General features: G+C 40.6%; 1 protein-coding gene across 1 annotated transcript; it reads right to left on the bottom strand.

Moving 5' to 3' along the window:
- Positions 1-20,780: 20,780 nt before the first annotated feature.
- On the bottom strand, positions 20,781-21,811 carry LOC122440568 (synaptojanin-2-binding protein). Its single transcript, XM_043466966.1, has one exon. The coding sequence runs from the start codon at positions 21,745-21,747 to the stop codon at positions 21,310-21,312; it is 438 nt and encodes a 145-aa protein (XP_043322901.1). The 5' UTR covers positions 21,748-21,811; the 3' UTR covers positions 20,781-21,309.
- Positions 21,812-22,241: the final 430 nt, after the last annotated feature.

The raw sequence follows: 22,241 nt of genomic DNA, 5'->3' as shown, positions 1-22,241 counted from the left end.
CATCAATTCTTTGGTGCTCAGCTTTCTTTATAGTCCAACTCTCACATCCATACATGATTACTGGAAAAACCGTAGATTTGACTAGATGGACCTCTGTTGGCAAAGTAATGTCTCTGCTTTTTAATATGCTGTCTAGGTTGGTCATAGCTTTTCTTCCAAGGAGCAAGCCTCTTTTAATTTCATGGCTGCATTCACCATCTGTGGTGATTTTGGAGCCCCCTAAAACAAAGTCTCTCACTTTTTCCATTGTTTCTCCATCTAGTTGCCATGAAGTGATGGGACCAGATGCCATGATTTTAATTTTCTGAATGTTGAGTTTTAAGCCAACTTTTTCTCTCTCCTCTTTCACTTTCAGCAAGAGGCTCTTTAGTTCTTCTTTGCTTTCTGCCATAAAGGTGGTGTCATCTGCGTATCTGAGGTTATGGCTGTTTCTCCTGGCAGTCTTGATTTCAGCTTGTGCTTCATCCAATCTGACATTTCTCATGATGTACTCTGCATATAAGTTAAATAAGCAGGGTGACAACATACATCCTTAATGTACTCCTTTCCCAATTTGGAACCAATCTGTTGTTCCATGTCCAGTTCTAACTGTTGCTTCTTGACCTGCATCCAGATTTCTCCGGAAGCAGGTCAGGTGGTCTGGTACTCCCATCTCTTGAAGAATTTTTCAGTTTGTTGTGATTCACACAGTCAAAGGCTTTGGAGTAGTCAATAAAGCAGAAGTAGGTGTTTTTCTGGAACTCTCTTGCTTTTTCGATGATCCAACAGATGTTGGTAATTTGAACTCTGGTTCCTCTGCCTTTTCTAAATCCTGTTTGAACACCTGGAAGTTCACGGTTCACATACTGTTGAAGCCTGGCTTGGAGAATTTTGAGCATTAGTTTGCTAGTGTGTGAGATGAGTGTAAATGTGCAGTAGTTTGAACATTCTTTGGCATTGCCTTTCTTTGGGATTGATGAAAACTGACCTTCTCCAGTCCTGTGGTCACTGCTGAGTTTTCCAAATTTGCTGACAAATTGAGTGTAGCATTTTCACAGCATCATCTTTTAGATTTGAAATATATCAACTGGAATTCCATATCACCTTCACTAGCTTTGTTTGTAGTGATGCTCCTGAAGGCCCACTGGACTTCACATTCCAGGTTGTTTGGCTCTAGGTGAATGATCACACCGTCGTGGTTATCTGGGTCATTAAGATCTTTTTGTACAGTTTTTCTGTGTATTCTTGCCACCTCTTCTTAATCTCTTCTGGTTCTGTTAAGTCCATACCATTCTTATCTTTTATTGTGCTCATCTTTGCATGAAATGTTCCCTTGGTACGTCTAATTTTCTTGAAGAGATCTCTAGTATTTCTGATTCTATTGTTTTTCTTTATTTCTTTGCATTGATCACGGAGGAAGGTTTTCTTACCTCTCCTTGATTGTCTTTGGAACTCTGTATTCAGATGGATATATCTTTCCGTTTCTCCTTTGCCTTTAGCTTCTCTTCTTTTCTCAGCTATTTGTAAGGCCCCCTCAGACAACCATTTTGCCTTTTTGCATTTCTTTTTCTTGGAGATAGTCTTGATCAGTGCCTCCTGTACAATGTTACAAACCTCCATCTGTAGTTATTCACAGAATAACTGTGAATTGTTATTCACAGTGGACAGAGTTATTCACCTCTGTCTTTCACATCTAATCCCTTGAATCTGTTTGTCACTTCCACTGTATCATTGTAAGGGATTTGATTTAGGTCATACCTGAATGGTCTAGTGGTTTTCCCTACTTTCTTCAATTTCATCACGAATTTGGCAATAAGGAGTTCATGATCTGAGCCACAGTCAACTCCGTGTCTTGTTTTTGCTGACTGTATAGAGCTTCTCCATCTTTGGCTGCAAAGAATGTAATCAATCTGATTTTAGTATTGACCATCTGGTGTTATCCACATGTGGAGTTTTCTCTTGTGTTGTTGGAAGAGGTTGTTTGCTATGACAGGTGTATTCTGTTGGAAAAACTCTATTCGCCCTTGCCCCTGCCTCATTTTGTACTCCAAGGCCAAATTTGCCTGTTACTCCAGGTATCTCTTGACTTCCTACTTTTGCATTCCGGTCCCCTATAATGAAAAGGACTTCTACTTTTGTTGTTAGTTCTAGAAGATCTTGTAGGTCTTCATAGAACCATTCAACTTCAGCTTCTTCAACTGAAAATTAATATTGGGTTAGTCAAAAGCTTTGTTCATGTTTTCAGTAAGATGGCTCTACTAGGGCTTAGTTATCTTTAACTTCATTTGAAACAAATTTTAAATTGTATTTTGAAAGCTGTCTTATCAGAATGCATCTGTTAAAAACTCACCCTCTCATGGACCATGTCTGTTTGTTCTTCCCATTGTATCTCTGGCACCAAAAAGCACTTAGCATAGAATAGGCATTCAGTAAGTATTTGGAAATTAATTAACAAATGGCTAAAGTGAAATTTGTTCCCTACCCTTTTTCACAAGTCTACCTCCCTTGGTCAAATATGAAAAGTCATACAGCTGCCCAGATGCCACAGATGGGCAGACCATGGTGAGCAGTGGTCTGTTCTTCAGGAATTCCTGTTCTAGCTTGTCTTTCTGCTCTCCATCAAACCTTAACCTATGCTGAATTCTTTCCCTCAGAGCAAGTTCGTTCCATTAACTTGTTGTGGGTCAATGAATGCAAATAAATGTATGAGAATAAAAAAAAAATCAAATCACAGCAAGGTCCTCTATGCCCCACCTGCTAGAGTAATGAAAACAAAACCAAAAATAAACAGATAGGGCCTAACTAGACTTAAAAGCTTTTACACAATAAAGGAAACTATAAGCAAGGTGAAAAGAGAACCCTCAGAATTGAAAAAATACAAAACAAAAGACAACTGACAAAGAATTAATCTCCAAAATATACAAGCAGCTCAATGCCAGAAAAACAAACAACCCAATCAAAAAGTGGGCAGAAGACCTAAGCAGACATTTCTCCAGAGAAGACATAGAGATGGCTAATAGACACTTGAAAAGACGCTCAGCATCACTCATTATTAGAGAAATGCAAATCGAAACTACAGTGAGGTATCATCTTACACCAGATAGAAAGGCCATCATCAAAAAGTCTACAAACAATAAATGCTGGGGAGGGTGTGGAGAAAAGGGAACCTTCTTATGTTGCTGTCAGGAATGCAAACTGATACAACCTCTAGAGAACAGTAGGAGATTCCTTAAAAAAAAACTAAGAACAAAACTATCATACAGCCTGGCAATCCCACTACTGGTCATATATCCTGAGGAAACCATAATTGAAAAAGACACATGTAGCCCAGTGTTCATTGCAGCACTATTTACAGTAGCTAAGACATGGAAGCAACCTAGATGTCCATCAGCAGATGAATGGATAAGGAAGTTGTGGTATATATACACAATGGAATATTACTTAGCTATAAAAAGGAACACATTTGAGTCAGTTCTAATGAGTTGGATGAACTATAGCCTATAGTACAGAGTGAAGTCAGAAAGAGAAAGCCAAATGCCACTTATTAATGCATATATGTGGGATCTAGAAAGATGATACCAATGATCCTACACACAAGGCAGCAAAGGAGACAAAAGCATAAAGAACAGAATTTTGGACTCAGTGGGAGAAGAAGAGGGTGGGTTGATTTGAAAGAATAGCATTGAAATATATACACTACCATATGTAAAATAGATAGCCAGTGGGAGTTTGGTCTATGACACAGGGCACCAAAAGCCAGGACTCTGTGACAACTTGGAGGGGTGGAGTGCAGAGGGAGGTGGGAAGGGGGTTCAGGAGGGAGGGGACACATGTATGCCTATGCCCAATTCATACTAATGTATGGCAAAAACCATCACAATACTATAGTTACCCTCCAATTAAAATAAATAAAACTTTAAAAGACATCAAAATTGGTGTATATGTACCACAGCTTCCTTATCCATTCATTTGCCGATGGGCATCTAGGTTGCTTCCATGTCCTGGCTATTATAAACAGTGCTGCGATGAACATTGGGGTGCGCATGTCTCTTTCAGATCTGGTTTCCTCAGTGTGTATGCCCAGAAGTGGGATTGCTGGGTCATATGGCAGTTCTATTTCCAGTTTTTTAAGAAATCTCCACACTGCTTTCCATAGTGGCTGTACTAGTTTGCATTCCCACCAACAGTGTAAGAGGGTTCCCTTTTCTCCACACCCTCTCCAGCATTTATTGCTTGTAGACTTTTGAATAGCAGCCATCCTGACTGGCGTGTAATGGTACCTCACTGTGGTTTTGATTTGCATTTCTCTGATAATGAGTGATGTTGAGCATCTTTTCATGTGTTTGTTAGCCATCTGTATGTCTTCTTTGGAGAAATGTCTGTTTAGTTCTTTGGCCCATTTTTTGATTGGGTCATTTATTTTTCTGGAATTGAGCTTCAAGAGTTGCTTGTATATTTTTGAGATGAATCCTTTGTCTGTTTCTTCATTTGCTATTATTTTCTCCCAATCTGAGGGCTGTCTTTTCACCTTACTTGGTAAATTTTATATAGCAATTTTAATACTGAAGGTGGAAGCATAAAAGGAACATTTTGACATATTATACTTCATTATTTCAAGAAAGGTAAAAACTCAAGTGCAAAAAAAGTTTTGTGCAGTGTATGGACAAAGTGCTGTGACTGCTTCAATGTGTCCAAAGTGATTTGTGAAGTTTCATGCTGGAGATTTCTCACTGGATGATGCTCCACAGTTGGGTAGACCTGTTGAAGGCAACGGTGATCAAACAGAGACATTAATTGAGAACAATCAACATTATACCCCACGTGAAATAGGTGACATACTCAAAATATCTAAATGGAGTGTTCGAAACTATTTACTTTAACTTGGTTACATTAATCACTTTGATATTTGGGTTCCACATGAATTAAGTTAAAATGAACAAACTTCTTGACCAAGTTTCTACATGAGATTCTCTTCTTAAACATAACAAAAACATCTCATTTTTAAAACAAATTGTGATGGGCGATGAAAAGTGAATACTGCACAAACAATGGAATGGAAGAGACTGTGGAGCAAGTGAAATGAACCACCACCAACCACACCAAAGGCTGGTCTTCATCCAAAGAAGGTGATGTTGTGTAAATGGTGGAAGCTGGAAGGCAGTCTTCTATTATAAGCTCCTTCCAGAAAACTAAATGGTTAATTCTAACAAGTACTTTCAATTGGACCAATTGAAAGAAGCACTCACATCATCCCAAATTAGCCACCAGAAGATGCATAACCTTCCATCAAGATAACCCAAGGCTGCATGTTTCTTTGATTATCAGGCAAAAACTATTACAGGTTGGCTAAGAGTTCTGATTCATCTGCCATATTCAGCAGACATTACACCTTCAGATTTCCATTTATTTTGGTCTTTACAAAATTCTCTTAATGGAAAAAAATTTCAATTCCATGGAAGACTGAAAAAGGCACCTGGAATAGTTCTTTGTGCAAAAAGATAAAAAGTTTTGGGAAGACAGAATTATGAAGTTGCCTGAAAAATGGCAAATGATAGTGGAACAAAACAATGAATAAAAGTTCTTGGTGAAAATGAAAAATCTGTCTTTTAATTTTACTTAAAAACCAAAGGAAATTTTTGGCCCACCCAATAAAATACTGTCTGTCATTGATACATCAAGTCTTTACAAAGGAGAAGAAGGGAATTTTCTCGTGCTCCAGTGGTTAGGACTTCTTGTTTTCACTGAGAGGGCCTGGCTTCAATCCCTGGTTGAGGAACTGGATCCTGCAAGCCAAAAATTAAATAAATAAATAAATTTAAAAAGGAAAAATAATATCTTAAAAAAATAAGAGTGTAGTGAGATAAAAAGCAGATGTCACATGAAACTTGGAAGGGGTACAGGCTGAAAGGACAATATCTGCTGAAGTTTGACTGTCAAGTGGATCAGACAAATTGAGGAACTGGAGAGGAACAGCTGTAGCACACTACTGGAATGTTTGTTTGTTTAGATAGGCTTTATTATTTTTTTCAAAGAAGTTTTGAGTTCACAGCAAAATTAAGCAGAGTACAGATAGGTACCATAAGTCCCCTGCTTCTGTTATTGTCATGCCCATCCTCCCATCCCCAGCCGTAACCCAGTGCTCAAAGCCTCCTGCTCCCCACCTATCCTATCAACATTCTGTGTGTCAGTTACTAGGGATGAATCTACTCGAGCACATCATGGTCCCTAGAGTCCAGCATCTATATTAGGTATCATTCTTAGTGTTGTACATTCTATGGGTTTTGACAAATTTATCTCACCATGAATGTATCACACGGTATAAGTTCCTGTCTTGAAAATCCTCTGTGCTTGATCTAGTTATCACTTCCCCAGCCCTCAACCCTACCACAAACTCCTGACTATGCAGTGACCTTTCACTCTTTCCATGGTTTGCCATTTGGGGAATGTCCTATGTAGGTGGTATCCTGAGCTTCGTCACTTTTGCAGACTGACTTCTCACAATGAGTAATATGCACTGAAGCCCCCCCTGCCCACTTGTCTCCCGGTGACTCCACATCTCTCATGTCTTTTCAGCATTGAAGAACATCCTGTTGCATGGATGGACCCCAGTCTATGTGTCCATTCACCTCCCAAAGGACATCTTGGTTGCTTTCAAATTCTGCCAGTTATGAATAAAGCTGCCATAAATGTCCTATATAGATTTCTGTAAGGCTTAGGTGTAAGCATTTGACTCATTTGGGTCCACTGGTACTAAGGAGTTTGAGGGCTGCCTCAAATGGTAAGAATGTATTTCATTTTTGGAGTTTCTGAAGATGGTAGCTTTACAGCATGTCAGCATACTGAGGAATTAAGCCAAGGAACGAGGCAGAATTTAATGATGCCAGCAAGAAAGATGTCACCAAGACAAAACCACACTTCCACCCTCTGAGGGTTGACAGCTGATCTTGAGAACAAAGTGGATGCTTGAGAACAAGACGGATGCTCAGGAGAGAGGCATCCGTATTTAATTCCCATGAGTTTTACGTGACCCAGGGCGCCCTGCTAAGGAAATGGTGAAAGACCCAGAGAAGTGCAAAACCTGAATGCTTTTCTGTTGGGTTGAACAAAGAGGGGTGATTGTGAAAAAGTAAGCACATCATGTGGGGAGGCTAAGGAGGACAAGGATTATGTTCAACAAGGCATGTTTGTACAGAATTGTCTTGTTCTCAACTCTCTGCCCTTGACAATCAATGTCATTCTCCTTCCAGTGGATAAAGGACATATTCCATGGAGGTGGGGGTGGAGGTGTTCTCTTCTGCTTCCAGAAAGAAAGAGGGGAAGGCTCAGCACACCCTTCTTGCACTTGCTGTATCGACGGGGTTGCTTTGTTTTTGCTGTTTTTTGAAGTGTCTGTGTGTGTGTGTTTGTCACTCAGTCGTGTCTGACTCTTTGTGACTCCATGGACTATAGCCTGCCAGGCTTCTCTGTTCACGGGATTCTCCAGGCAAGAATACTGGAGTGGGTAGCCACCCCCTTCTACAGGGGATCTTCCTGGCCCAGGGATCAAACCTGGGTCTCCTGCATTGCAGGCAGATTCTTTACCAACTGAGCTACCTGGGAAGCCCCAAAGTGTCTGTAGATCAAGACAATATTCTGGTTTCCTTTGCAACTAAGTCCTTTACCTGGAGTTTGCTTCTGACAGGAGGAGGGACACCTTTTGCTGCCTTGATGAGGTGGGCAGGCAGAGGAGGATAAAGTGGGTGCAGACCAGTGTCTGCTCTTTTCTCATGTGTTGGGGAGATGATTCTGCTCTTGCTGGATGGTATCTAATCTCTCCATGAACAATCTAGAAGGTATCAGCTGAAAAGAGGAAGAAAAAAAGGTCAGGAGAACATGGAGAAGATTGATGATAGATGTTGGGGTCTCTTGAGCGATGGTTTTGTGGAGGCACAGGCACATCCCCAGTCTATGCACCACCATGTTGATGGCGGATTTGGGGTGTCAGTCATTTTTGAAGGTACGGTGCCACCATCGGGCCACTTTGGGGCACTGTATCCAGCTCACCCAAGCAAGGTTGTCATGCTAACATGAGACAGGGCTCACCAGGGACGGCATCATGCCAGAGAAAGGGATGCAGCATGAGTCATTGAGCTGAAGTACTTCTGAGAGAGTGACTCTGAAGTGGCTAAGGCAGAAGGAGATCAGCTGGAGGTTTATTGGCTTGTTTGCTAAGTATCAGATTGGGTGTTATTATACGGATAAGGAGGAAGAACTCTTAAAGGGCAGGTATTTGTACAAAGGATCTGGCAGGATGGGAGGGTGTGGGTCAGTCCATGTGTCAAGAAATGCAGATAATCTGGAGAGGCTCAGAGTCAGCTTTTCTCAGAAACAGGCAGAGAGAGGAGTTGGCTTCAGTTATGACAAAGCGAATTGACACCTCAGCAGGCATGACAGAAGGTTCCCAGAACGAACTGACCTGCAGGAGCCGGTAGGCCTAGAGCTCTCCACCCTCTGGCCTCAGCTCCCAGAGCGTATCTTTCACAGGAGAGATTTATTTCCTGCTTCTAAGGAGACAGACAGGAGATGGAACCCTTAACCTTACCCTTGAATTGTGCCCTTCATCATGATGTTGGGGACGGGAGAAGGACTGGCCCCTGACTCTTTCAGGGAAATGCCTTCCAGTCTCCTGCCTGGAGATGGAAGAGAAGGGATCCCCATCCTCCTCGTCACACCCAATGGAATGAATCCTTGTCAACCTGAGTTTTCAGCAGGAGAGAGGGAGTGTGTCAGGGGATAGGTGCTCCAGATCTCCCTGTTTTTCAAAGATGCAGCTGACTTTTCAGATTGTTTCTTCATGTTTGTCTGCTCTTAAGTCAACTTCCAGGAACTGCAAAGGTCTGTTTTTTTTTTTTTTTTTTCCCCACTAGCGTTACCTTTTTACTAGGATACGGGTTAAAGTTGTTCTTGATGTGCTCACTATTTACTCACTTTAGAAGCCACATGGAGCCATCAGAGAAACCGTGAATTTCAGAAAAGTTATAGCTAATCAGAAACCCAATGTTCATTATTCAAAATTGTTTTTCCTGGAGCAAATAGTTACTGGAACCACAAAGTAAATAATAAAAGGTAAAGCTCTGCATTGTAACATTTAACATGGATTCATCTGCACTTTGTTTATTTACACACTTAGGTGAGCATCTGAACTGTTCCTTAGCGTGGGCAGCAAAACCGTCCATGAGCTCCCCAAGCTGAGTGAGATGGGAGCATTATCTCTGCATTTAACACACACTAGCCTGGGTATTAGGCATTCAGAGATATTGTGACTTTTAATTATCTGAGTTATATGTATTATCGAACCAGGTTTGGTTTCCCCATAGTGCATGTGTGCTCAGACATGTTCGACTCTTCGTGATCCCATGAACTGTAGTCCAACAGGCTGCTCTGTCAGTGGGGTTTCCTAGGCAGGAACACTAAAGTGAGTTGCCATGCCCTCCTCCAGGGGATCTTCTCGACCCAGGGAAGAGGAGTTAGGACGTGACCTGTGGATCAAGGGTAAGGGGGAGAAGTAATGAAACACACACCTTTGGTGTTTGGTGTTTCTCCTGTCCCATTCCACTCTAATTGAAAACCCATGCACCGGATTTTCCCTCAGGCTCTGCTTGTCTAAGGAACCAGAGTTGGACATGAAGAAATGCTTCAGCCTTGTGGCCACGTCCTATAACAGCAACTTTAAAACCAGTTCTCAAGGGCTCTTTCTATTCAAAAGGCCTGAGAGGTTGTAAATGACACCTGCCCTTCAAGTAACTTTGGTTCAGTTCACTTCAGTTGCTCAGTTATGTTTGACTCTTTTTGACCCCATGGACTGCAGCATGCCAGGCATCCCTGTCCATCACCAGCTCCTGGAGCTTGCTCAAACTCATGTCCATTGAGTTGGTGATGCCATCCAACCACTTCATCCTCTTTTGTCCTCTTCTCCTCCCGCCTTCAATCTTTCCTAGCATCAGGGTCTTTTCCAATGAGTCAGTTCTTACCATCAGGTGGCCAAAGTATTGGAGCTTCAGCTTCAACATCAGTCCTTTCAGGACTGATTTCCTTTAGGATTGACTGGTTTGATATCCTTGCAGTCCAGGGGTAATGTCCCTGGGAAAATCATCAAACAAGAATTCAAAACAGGGCCCAAATTCAAGAAGACAATTTCAGAAGGAACACTGTAGTCACACTGTCTGAAGTCCAAAAGCACTTGGAAACATACCCCACATGACTACCTTCTAAAACGAGGCCAATCAAACCCACAAAGATGAATCGCTTCATACTGCTCAGAAAGACCAGCATCAAAAAAAGATATACTAAAATTAAGTTCCCCAGAGGGCTTAGGAAAAAAAAGAATGCTCCTTCTTCCCTCTTTCTTGGGATGTAAATGGGTACAGGAACTTTTAGAAACAAACAGCTAAGCATAGGAGAATCTTTTGTGAAATGAAAATATCTCCTTCCATATTAATAAACAAGAAATGTCACAGCCATCAGCAATTTCTGGTCTCCAAATGTGAATCAGGGCTCCCCAAACTGTGATCCAGCAGATGCTGCCATCCACCGAGGTGATTGCTGAGGAGCTGGGGGAATGCAAGAAGCAAGGTGAACAAAGAAACAGAAATGGTCCCAGATAGCTGAGGTGCATAAGAAAGAAATGAATTCAGTGAACCCAGAGGCTTTCATCTTGCCAAAAGTAGAATGTCAAGTTCCTTAACTTGATACCTAATCTTTGACGTTCAGACCTCCTGTTGCCTTTGTTGTAAGATTGCACATGGTCCAACTTCCCCTCCTGCCTCCTTGCAGCAGTTTTCTCAGAACTACTGAGATGCTATCCTCCAGGCTCTGAGTCCTAAACATTCCAACCAAATAAAATAACTCTCTGCTTTCAGGTTGTGACTATATTTTTTAGAGGTTGACACTTCTGATTTGGCTATGCCACTCTCCCACTCCTGGGTTTAGATCCAGAGAAAATCAGAGTTCGACATATGCACCCTTGTTTTCAGAGCAGCATGATTTCCAAGAGCCAAGAAATCAGAATCAAACCAATTGTCCAAAAACAGAAATTGAAATCTAAGAGGTACACCTCTCCACCAGAATCCTGCTAAGTCATTTTGTTGTTCTTCAGTCATGTCTGACTGTTTGCAACCCCATGGACTGTAGCATGCCAGGCCTCCCTGTCCTTCACCATCTCCCAGAGCTTGCTCAAATTCATATCCATTGAGTCAGTGATGCCATCCAACCATCTCATCCTCTGTCATCCCCTTCTCCTCCTGCCTTCAATCTTTCTCAGAATTAAAGTCTTTTGTAATGAGTCTGCTCTTCGCATCAGGTGGCCAAAGTATTGAAGCTTCAGCTTCAGCATCAGTCCTTCCAATGAATATTTAGGACTGATTTCCTTTAGGATTGACTGGTTTGATCTCCTTGCAGGACAAGGGACTCTCGAGTCTTATCCAACATGACAGTTCAAAAGCATCAATTCTTTGGTGCTCGGCCTTCTTCATGGTCCAACTCTCACATCCTTACCTACTACTGGAAAAACCATAGCTTTGACTAGATGGACCTTTGCTGGCAAAGTAATGTCTCTGCTTTTTCTTTTTTTCTTTTTTCCATTTATTTTTATTAGTTGGAGGCTAATTACTTTACAATATTGTAGTGGGTTTTGCCATACATTGACATGAATCAGCCATGGATTTACATGTGTTCCCCATCCCGATCCCCCTCCTGCCTCCATCTGCATCCCATCCCTCTGGGTCTTCCCAGTGCACCAGCCCTGAGCACTTGTCTCATGTATCCAACCTGGGCTGGTGATCTGTTCCACCCTTGACAGTATACTTGTTTCAACGCTATTCTCTCAGAGCATCCCACCCTTGCCTTCTCCCACAGAGTCCAAAAGTCTGTATATCTGTGTCTCTTTTTCTGTTTTGCATATACGGAGTTTAAAAAGATGGTAACAATAACCCTATATGTCTCTGCTTTTTAATATGCTGTCTAGTTTGGTCATAACTTTTCTTCCAAGGAGCACGCATCTTTTAATTTCATAGCTGCAGTCACCATCTGCTGTGATTTTGGAGCCCAAGAAAATAAAATCTCTCACTGTTTCCATTATTTCCCCATCTAGTTGCCATGAAGTGATGGGACCGGATGCCATGATCTTAGTTTTCTGAATGTTGAGTTTTAAACCACCCTTTTCACTCTCCTCTTTCACTTTCATCAAGAGGCTCTTTAGTTCCTCTTTGCTTTCTACCGTAAGGTTGTTGTCATCTGCATATCTGAGATTATGGCTATTTCTTCTGGCAATCTTGATTCCAGCTTGTGCTTCATTCAGCCCAGAATTTCGCATGATGTACTCTGCATGTAAGTTAAATAAGCAAGGTGACAATACACGTCCTTGTTGTACTCCTTTCCCAATTTGGAACAAGTCCATTGTTCCAAGTTCAGTTCTAACTGTTGCTTTTTGACCTGCATACAGATTTTTCAGGTGTCAGGTAAGGTGGTCTGATATTCTCATCTCTTGAAGAATTTTCCAGTTTGTTGTGATTCACACAGTCAAAGGCTTTAGTGTAGTCAATGAAACAGAAGTAGATGTTTTTCTGGAATTCTCTTGCTTTTCCTATGATCCAGGGGATGTTTGCAATTTGGTCTCTGGTTCCTCTGCCTTTTCTAAATCCAGCTTGAACGTCTGGAATTTCAAGTTCTTGAAGAGATCTCTAGTCTTTCCCATTCTATTGTTTTCCTTTATTTCTTTGCATTGATCACTGATGAAGGCTTTCTTATCTCTCCTTGCTATTTTTTGGAACTCTACATTCAGATGGGTATATCTTTTTCTCCTTTGCCTTTAACTTCTCTTCTTTTCTCAGCTATTTGTAAGGCCTCCTCAGACAAGCATTTTGCCTTTTTGCATTTCTTTTTCTTGGGGATGGTCTTGATCACTGCCTCCTGTATAATGCTATGCACCTCTGTCCATAGTTCTTCTGTTTATCAGATCTAATCTCTTGAATCTATTTGCCACTTCCACTGTATAATCATAAGGGACTTGATTTAGGTCATACCTGAATGACCTATTGGTTTTCCCTACTTTCTTCAATTTAAGTCTGAATTTGGCAATAAGGAGTTCATGATCTGAGCCACAATCAGCTCCTGGTCTTGTTTTTTCTGACTGTATAGAGCTTCTCCATCTTTGGCTGCAAAGAATATAATCGATCTTATCTCAGCGTTGACCATCTGGTGATGTCTGTGTGTAGAGTCTTCACTTGTGTTGTTGCAAGAGGGTTTTGCATTCTTTTGGCAAAACTGTGAGCCATTTCCCTGCTTCATTTTTCACTCCAAGGTCAAATTTGCCTGTTACTTCAGGTATCTCTTGACTTCCTACTTTTGCATTTCCAGTCCCCTATGATGAAAAGGACATTCTTTTGCTTTTGTTAGTTCTAGAAGGTCTTGTAGGTCTTCACAGAACTGTTCAATGTCAGCTTCTTCAGCATTAGTGCTTGGGGCATAGACTTGGATTCCTGTGATATTGAATGATTTGCCTTGGAAACGAAGAGAGATGATTTTGTGTTTTTGAGATTGCACTGAAGTACTTCATTTCAGACTCTTTTGTTGACTATGAGGGCTACTCCATTTCTTCTAATGCATTCTTGCCCACAGTGGTAGATATAATGGTCATCTGAATTAAAGTTTCCCATTCCAGTCCATTTTAGTTCACTAATTCCTAAAATGTGGATGTTCATTCTTGCCATCTCCTTGACCACTTCCAATTTACCTTGATTCATGTACCTAACATTCCAGATTCCTATGCATTATTGTTCTTTCCAGCATCTGAACTAGAGATCAAATTGCCAATACCCACTGGATCATAGAAAAAGCAAGAGAATTCCATAAAAACATCTACTCCTGCTTCATTGACTATACTAAAGTCTTTGACTCTGTGGATAATAAACTGTGGAAAATTCTTCAAGAGATGGGAATACCAGACCACCTGACCTGCCTCCTGAGAAATCTGTATGCAGGTCAAGAAGGAACAGTTAGAACCAGACTTTGAACAACAGACCGGATCCAAATTGGGAAAGGAGTACGTCAGCGCTGTGTATTGTCACCCTGCTTATTTAAGTCATATGCAGTGTTCAGTTCAGTTTAGCTCAGTCACTCAGTCGTGTCTGATTGTTTGCAACCCCATTGTTGCAGCATTAGAAATGTGGGCTGGATGAAACAGAAGCTGGAATCAAGATTTCCAGGAAAACTATCAATAATCTCAGATATTCAGATGACACCATCCTTATGGCAGAAATCGAAGAAGAACTAAAGAGCCTCTTGATTTCTGTGAGAAATGCAAATCAAAACCACAGTGAGGTACCATTACACGCCAGTCAGGATGGCTGCTATTCAAAAGTCTACAAGCAATAAATGCTGGAGAGGGTGTGGAGAAAAGGGAACCCTCTTACACTGTTGGTGGGAATGCAAACTAGAACAGCTGCTATGGAGAACAGTGTGGAGATTTCTTAAAAAACTGGAAATAGAACTGCCATATGACCCAGCAATCCCACTTCTGGGCATACACACTGAGGAAACCAGATCTGAAAGAGACACGTGCACCCCAATGTTCATCGCAGCACTGTTTATAATAGCCAGGACATGGAAGCAACCTAGATGCCCATCAGCAGACGAATGGATAAGGAAGCTGTGGTACATATACACCATGGAATATTACTCAGACATTAAAAAGAATTCATTTGAATCAGTTCTAATGAGATGGATGAAACTGGAGCCCATTATACAGAGTGAAGTAAGCCAGAAAGATAAAGACCAATACAGTATACTAATGCATATATATGGAATTTAGAAAGATGGTAAGGATAACCCTATATGCAAAACAGAAAAAGAGACACAAATGTACAGAACAGACTTTTGGACTCTGTGGGAGAAGGCGAGGGTGGGATGTTTAGAGAGAACAGTGTTGAAACATGTATATTATCAAGGGTGAAACAGATCACCAGCCTGGGTTGGATGCATGAGACAAGTGCTCAGGGTTGATGCACTGGGAAGACCCAGAGGGATCGGGTGGAGAGGGAGGTGGGAGGGGGGATTGGGATGGGGAACACATGTAAATCCATGGCTGATTCATGTCAATGTATGGCAAAAACCACTACAATATTGTAAAGTAATTAGCCTCCAACTAAAAAAAAAAAAAAAAAAAAAAAAAAAAAAAGGAAATGCCAGCACTGGTGATGCACATCAGCAAATAGTAAAGGCCCATACAGGCCCTGTTATAAAGGAGTTCTTAACTTTATTTGACTCAAGTTTAAATTTTCACAGATGTCCTGATTTAAAGATACATATTTTGTTGAAGCCAACTTTGTATTTTAACTGACCACAGAGCATCCCTCATCCCCTTCAGAAACACCTGTACATGCCTTCCGGAAAATGAGGAAATTACTGATCTCATCAAATATTTCTCACACACAATGCACAGTGGTGGAGAGAAGATTCAAGATGCTTGGTTGTCCCAGAGATAACCCCATCTCAGAGTCAGGAGTCCCACCCCTAGGATCAGGCCTAAAACATGAGTGCTTAACATGGAAATAACTACTTATATGATATCACATCTAAAATATGGAAAAAAAAAAAGTAAAATGCCTGAAAACTCAGCCTCTAAGTGCACTATGGTATAATTCCTCAATGGAGCTTTGGCATGATTATGAATATTATATTCATATTCAACACAGGAAATCACTTAAGATTGGGTATATTGTAAGAATTGATGAACTACAGTTTGTGAAAAGGAAAAATACGTTTGGGAAAAATAAAGACAAGAAGGAAATACATAGCAATCTTTTTTTACCATAAAAAAAAATAAATAAAGAGCCTCTTGATGAAAGTTAAAGAGGAGAGTGAAAAAGCTGGCTGGAAACTCAACATTTGAAAAACTAAGATCATAACATCTGGTACAATCACTTCATAGCAAATAGATGGGTAAATAATGGAAACAGTGAGAGACTTTATTTTCTTCGGCTCCAAAATCACTGCAGATGGTGACTGCAGCCATGAAATTAAAAGACGCTTGTTCCTTGGAAGAAAAGCTATGACAAACGTCAACAGCAAATTAATAAACAGAAACATTACTTTGGCGACAGAGACCCATATAGTCAAGGCTATGGTTTTTCCACTAGTCATGTATGGATGTGAGAGTTGTCCCGTAAAGGAAGCTGAGTGCCAAAGCATTGATACTTTTGAACTGTGATTTGGAGAAGACCCTTGAGAGTCCCTTGGACTGCAAGGAGATCCAACCTGTCCATCCTACAGTCCTGAATATTCATTGGAAGGACTGATGCTGAAGCTGAAATTCCAATACTTTAGCCACCTGATGCGAAGAACAGACTCATTGGAGAGGACCCTGATATTGGGAAAGATTTAAGGCAGGAGGAGAAGGGGACAACAGAGATGATGTTGTGGTTGGATGATGTCACCAACTCAGTGGACGTGAGTTTGAGCAAGCTGGGAGTTGGTGATGGACAGGGAAGCCTGGCATGCTGCAGTCCATGGGGTCACAAAGAGTTGGGCACAACTGAGAGACTGAACTGAAGTTAATAGACACTGATGAAAGAAATCAAATGATCACTGATGAAAGAAATCAAAGATCACATTGACACATAAACAGATATTCCATGTTTCTGGGTTGGAAGAATCAATATTGTGAAAATGATTATACTACCAAAGGCAATCTACAGATTCAAAGTGATCCCTATCAAATTACCAATGGCATTTTTCACAGAATTAGACCAAGAAAAAAATCACAATTCATATAAAAGTGCAAAAGACCCTGAATAGCCAACACAATCTTGACAAAGAAGAATGGAGTTGGAGGGATCAACCTTCCTGGCTTCAGACTATATACAAAGCTACAGTCATCAGATGCTATGGTACCAGCACAAAATAGAGATATAGACCAATGGAACAAGACAGAAAACTCAGAGACAACCCCACATACATATGGGTACCTTATTTTTGATGAAGGAGGCAAGAATTTACAATGGGTCTAAGATAGACTCCTCAGTAAGTGGTGCTGGGAAAACTGGACAACTATGTGTAAAAGAATGAGATTAGAACACTTAACACCTTACTCAAAGATAAACTCAAAAATGGATTAAAGACCTAAATGTAAGAGCAGAAACTATAAAACTCTTAGAGGACAACATAGGCAAAATACTTGATGATATAAATCACAACATCTTCTATGACCCAGCTCCTAGAGTAATGGAAATAAAAACAAAAACATGTGGGATCTATTAAACTTAAAAGCTTTTGGACAGCAAGGAAACTATAAATGGTGTAATGACAACCCTCAGAATGGGAGAAAATAATAGCAAATGAAACAGCTGACAAAGAATTAATTTCCAAAATATACAAGCAGCTCATACAACTCAATACTAGAAAAACAAACAACCCAATTAAAAAGTAGGTAGACGACCTAAACAGAAATTTCTCCAAAAAGACATACAGATGGCTAACAAACACATGAAAAGATTATCAACATTGCTCATTATTAGAAAAATGCAAATCAAAACTACCTTACACTAGTCAGAAGGGCCATCATCAAAATGTCTAGAAACAATAAATGCTGGAGAGGGTGTGGAGAAAAGGGAACGCTCTTGCACTGTTGATGGAAATGTAAATTGGTACAGCCAATATGGAAGATGGTATGGAGATTCCTTAAAAAGCTAGGAATAAAACCACTATATTACCCAGCAAATCCACTCCTAGGCATATACCCTGAGGAAACCAAAATTGAAAAAGGCACATGTGCCCCAGTGTTCATTTCAGCACTATTTACAATAGCTAGAACATGGAAGCAACCTAGATGTCCATGGGCAGATGATGGATAAAGAAGCTGTGGTAAATATATACAATGGAATATTACTCAGCCATAAAAAAGGAATGCATTTGAGTCAGTTCTAACCAGTTGGATGATCCTAGAGCTGATTATACATAAGTCAGAAAGAGAAAAACAAATATTGTAACTAATGCATATATATGGAATCTAGAAGAATGGTACCAAAGAAATTATTTGCAGGGCAGCAATAGAGACAGACATAGAGAACAGATTGATGAACATGGGGAGGGGACGGAAGGAGAGGGTGGGTTGTATGGAGAGAGTAACATGGAAACTTACATTACCATGTGTAAAATAGATAGCCAGTGGGAATTTACTGCATGACTCAGGAAACTCAAACCGGGGCTCACTAACAACCTAGAGGGGTGGGGTGTGTAGGGAGATGGGAGGGAAGTTCAAGAGGGAGGGGAGATATATATATATATATACACACCTATGGCTGATTCATGTTGATGTTTGGCAGAAACCAACACAATTCTGTAAAGCAATTGTTTATTCTTCAATTAAAAGTAAATTTAAAATAAAAAAAGGTTCTTTCATTCCTCTTTGCTTTCTGCCATGAAACTGTTATCATCTGCATATCTGTGGTTGTTGATGTTTCTTCTGACTCTCTTGATTTCTGTTTGTAACTCATCCAGCCTGACATTTGTCATGATGTTTTCAGCATATAGGTTAAAAACAGGGTGACAGCAGAGAGCCCTGTTGTACTCCTTTCTCAAGCTTGAACCAATCAGTTGTCCCATACAGGGTTCTAACTGTTGCTTCTTGACCCTCGTACAGGTTTCTCAGGAGACAGGTAAAATGGTCTGGTATTTCCATCTCTTTAAGAGCTTTCCATAGTTTGTCATGATCCCCACAGTCAAAGGCTTTAATGTAGTCAATAAAACAGAGGTAGATGTTTTTCTGCAATTTCCTTGCTTTCTTTATGATTCAGCGAATGTTGGAAATTTTAGGTATTTACTCAACATAAATATCTAAAATATATGAAATATATAAAAGAATTTTGCTTTAAAACTGTATAATCATGGTCTCTTGGGGAAAAGGCTGAGTGTTGGACCAGAATTTCTAATCACAGATGTCACAGTAAATCCCTTAAAGATGATTAAATATTGTAATTCATGACATTTCACTATGTTAATGCTCATGTGTAGAAATTAATCAAGTTATATATACACACATACATGTGTAGTTTTATATATATATATTATATATATATATATATATATATTTTTTTTTTTTAGTAGTGATCACCACCATATGTCACTAGATAATTCCAGGACTTCACAATTTCTGGGATTTTCAGAGGAATTAGAAGTGCAGCCCTTCATATTTGGTCTTTCATTCTCCATGTACCTGATTGCTGTTTTTGGAAACCTGCTTGTCATCCTGGCTGTCATCTCAGACTGCCACCTGCGTACACCCAAGTACTTCTTCCTCTCCAACCTGTCCTTTGTAGATACCTGTTTCACTTTTACTACTATCCCAAAGATGCTGTGGAACATCCAGACCCAGAGCAAAGTTATTTCTTATGAAGGTTGCATCACTCAAATGTATTTTTACATACTTTTTGTAGAGTTGGACAGTTTAATCTTTACTGTGATGTCCTATGACCTCTTTGAAGCCATCTGCTACCCACTGTAATACATAGTCATCCTGAGCCCTATTCTCTGTGGACTGCCAGTTCTGGTGTCCTGGATGCTAAGTGCCCTGAATTCCTTATTACAAAACTTACTGGTACTGCAGTTGTCCTTCTGCACAGTCTTGGAAATCCAAAAACCCACTTTTTCTGTGATTTCAAAGAGGTAATCCAACTTGCCTGTTCTGCCACCTTTCTTAATAACATCATGATGTATTTTGCAGTTGGACTCATTGGTGGTGTCCCTCTGGCTGGTACATGCTTCTCATACTCTAAGATAGTTTCTTTTGTTTTTAACTTAATTAATTTATTTTAATTGGAGGATAGTTACTTCACAATGTTGGGATTGTTTTTGCCATACATCGACATGAATCGGTCACGGGTGCACGTGTCCCCCCATCCTGAACCTACCTCCCACCTCCCTCCCCATCCCATCTCTCTGGGTTGCCCCAGAGCACCAGCTTTGAGTGCCCTGCTTCATGCATTAAACTTGCACTGGACATCTATTTTGTATATGGTAATATACATGTTTCAATGCTATTCTTTCAAATCATCCCACCCTCACCTTCTCCCACATAGTTAAAAAATCTATTCTTTACATCTGTGTCTTTTTTGCTGCCTTGCATAGTAGGTCAGATGGTAAAGTATCTGCCTACAATGTGGGAGATCCGGGTTTGATCCCTGGGTCGGGAAGATCCCCTGGAACAGGAAATGGCAACCCACTCCAGCACTCTTGCTTGAAAAATCCCATGGACCGAGGAGCCTGGTAGGCTACAGTCCATGGGATCGCAAAGAGTCAGACACGACTGACTTCGTATAGAATCATCATTACTGTCTTTCTAAATTCCATGTATATGCATTAATATACTATATTTCTGACTTACATCACTCTGTATAATAGGTTCCAGTTTCATCCATCTCACTAGAACTGACTCAAATTCATTCTTTTTTATAGCTGAGTAATAGTCCATTGTGTATATGTACCACAACTTCCTTATCCATTCATCTGCCAATGGACATCTAGGTTGCTTCCAGCTATTGTAAATAGTGCTGGAATGAATACTGGGGTGTATGTGTCTGTTTCGATTCTGGTTTCCTCAGTGTACATGCCCAGCAGTGGGATTTCTGGGTCGTATGGCCATTCTATTTCCAGTTTTTTTTTTTTTTTTTTTTTTTTGCTTTCCACTTCTTTAATTCTCCATAAGGCATCAATATTATACTATCATACATGAATATGTATGTATATATATATACGTGTGTGTGTGTGTATATATATATATTTGCTTTTTTTTAAAGTAGAAATGTTCTTCTCATTCATCTTTGTTTGATACAAAGTAGGTGCCCAAGTAGGTAGTAATAGTTAGAAATTAAATAAAAGGCCACAAAAACTTCCCAAGGAAGATCATTAAAGAGAAAAATCCTTTTTTCCTCTTATTACAGCTGGCCTTTGACACATGCCAGGTAAGAAAAAAAGGAATACTGCAAGGTGATGGGAAGACTGGACCTTTCCCATTTTTTGGGTTGTAGCTGAACATCTATTGGCGGTTCTAGTAAAATACATAACTCTTCGTTTGTTCTAGGCAAGTCCTTCTTTCGGGTTTCCTTCAAACACTGCCTTTACTCTCCCATGAGAATATGAGGATTCAGAGATTTCGAATAGCAAGATTCTGGTTGAGTAGCAGTCTCTTGAAATCATGAGCTGGCTATGTAGAGGGACAGTTATGGAAGATTGGCAGGAGAGGGTGAGAGAAAAAGAGAAACGTATCTTCTTCTTTGGGAGCACAGGAAGAAAGCAAGTTTTTCAAAGTCGTTGCCGGTATCTCATGAAGGCCCAGGCTGCTACCACGGTGAGGGCAAACACTGGCACCAGCACCATAGTTATGGGAATACCACTTGGCTCCCCTTCACCTTGAGGTCCTATGGGCCCATTCTGCACCTGTAACCTGTGTTGTACTCTCAGGGACACAGCATAGCCTGCGTTACGGAAGAGGTCTACAGCATCCTGGTGCAGCAGGTTCTTTAGGTCTTGGCCGTTGACCGAGAGGATCTTATCACCCTCCTGGAGCCGCCCATCCAGGGCTGCAGCCCCGTTCTCTTTGATGCGGCTGACGAAGATGCCACTGTCATTGGAGACATACTGCTGATCTGTCCCACCGACGATGTTGAAGCCCAGCCCTGACGGTCCTCGGGTGAGATTGATCTCTTCCTCGGTAACCACGTAATCCACTCTTCCGTTCATATTTTACTCTCTGGCTTCCGACCGGGGTCAGCGAGGACCGGCGCAGGTGAAGGTGAGAAGCACTCCCGGCCTATTTCCAGTTTTTTAAGGAATCTCCACACTGTTCTCCATAGTGGCTGTACTATGCCACACACTGCATTCCCACCAGCAGTGTAAGAGGGTTTCCTTTTCTCCACACCCTCTCTAGCACTTATTGTTTATAGACTTTAAAAAAATTGTTTTACAGTTTTCTTTTTTTATTAATTTTTTATTGAAGGATAATTGCTTTACAGAATTATGCTGTTTTCTGTCAAACCTCAGCATGAATCAGCCATAGGTATATATTGTTTGTAGACTTTTTGATGGTGGCCATTCTGACTTGTGTGAGATGATACCTCATTGTGGTTTTGATTTGCATTTCTCTGATAATGAGTGATGTTGAGCATCTTTTCATGTGTTTATAGCCATCTCTATGTCTTCTTTGGAGAAATATCTGTTTAGTTCTTTGGCCCACT

Source organism: Cervus canadensis, chromosome 4 (genome assembly GCF_019320065.1).
Source record: "Cervus canadensis isolate Bull #8, Minnesota chromosome 4, ASM1932006v1, whole genome shotgun sequence".
Lineage (NCBI taxonomy): Eukaryota > Metazoa > Chordata > Mammalia > Artiodactyla > Cervidae > Cervus > Cervus canadensis.
The sequence above is the reverse complement of the archived record's forward strand: the minus strand, read 5'-3'. Positions and strand labels throughout refer to the sequence as shown.

What these genes read in the sequence shown, in the direction of transcription:
- LOC122440568 (XM_043466966.1), bottom strand. Translation starts at nt 21,747, where the DNA reads ATGAACGGAAGAGTGGATTACGTGGTTACCGAGGAAGAGATCAATCTC.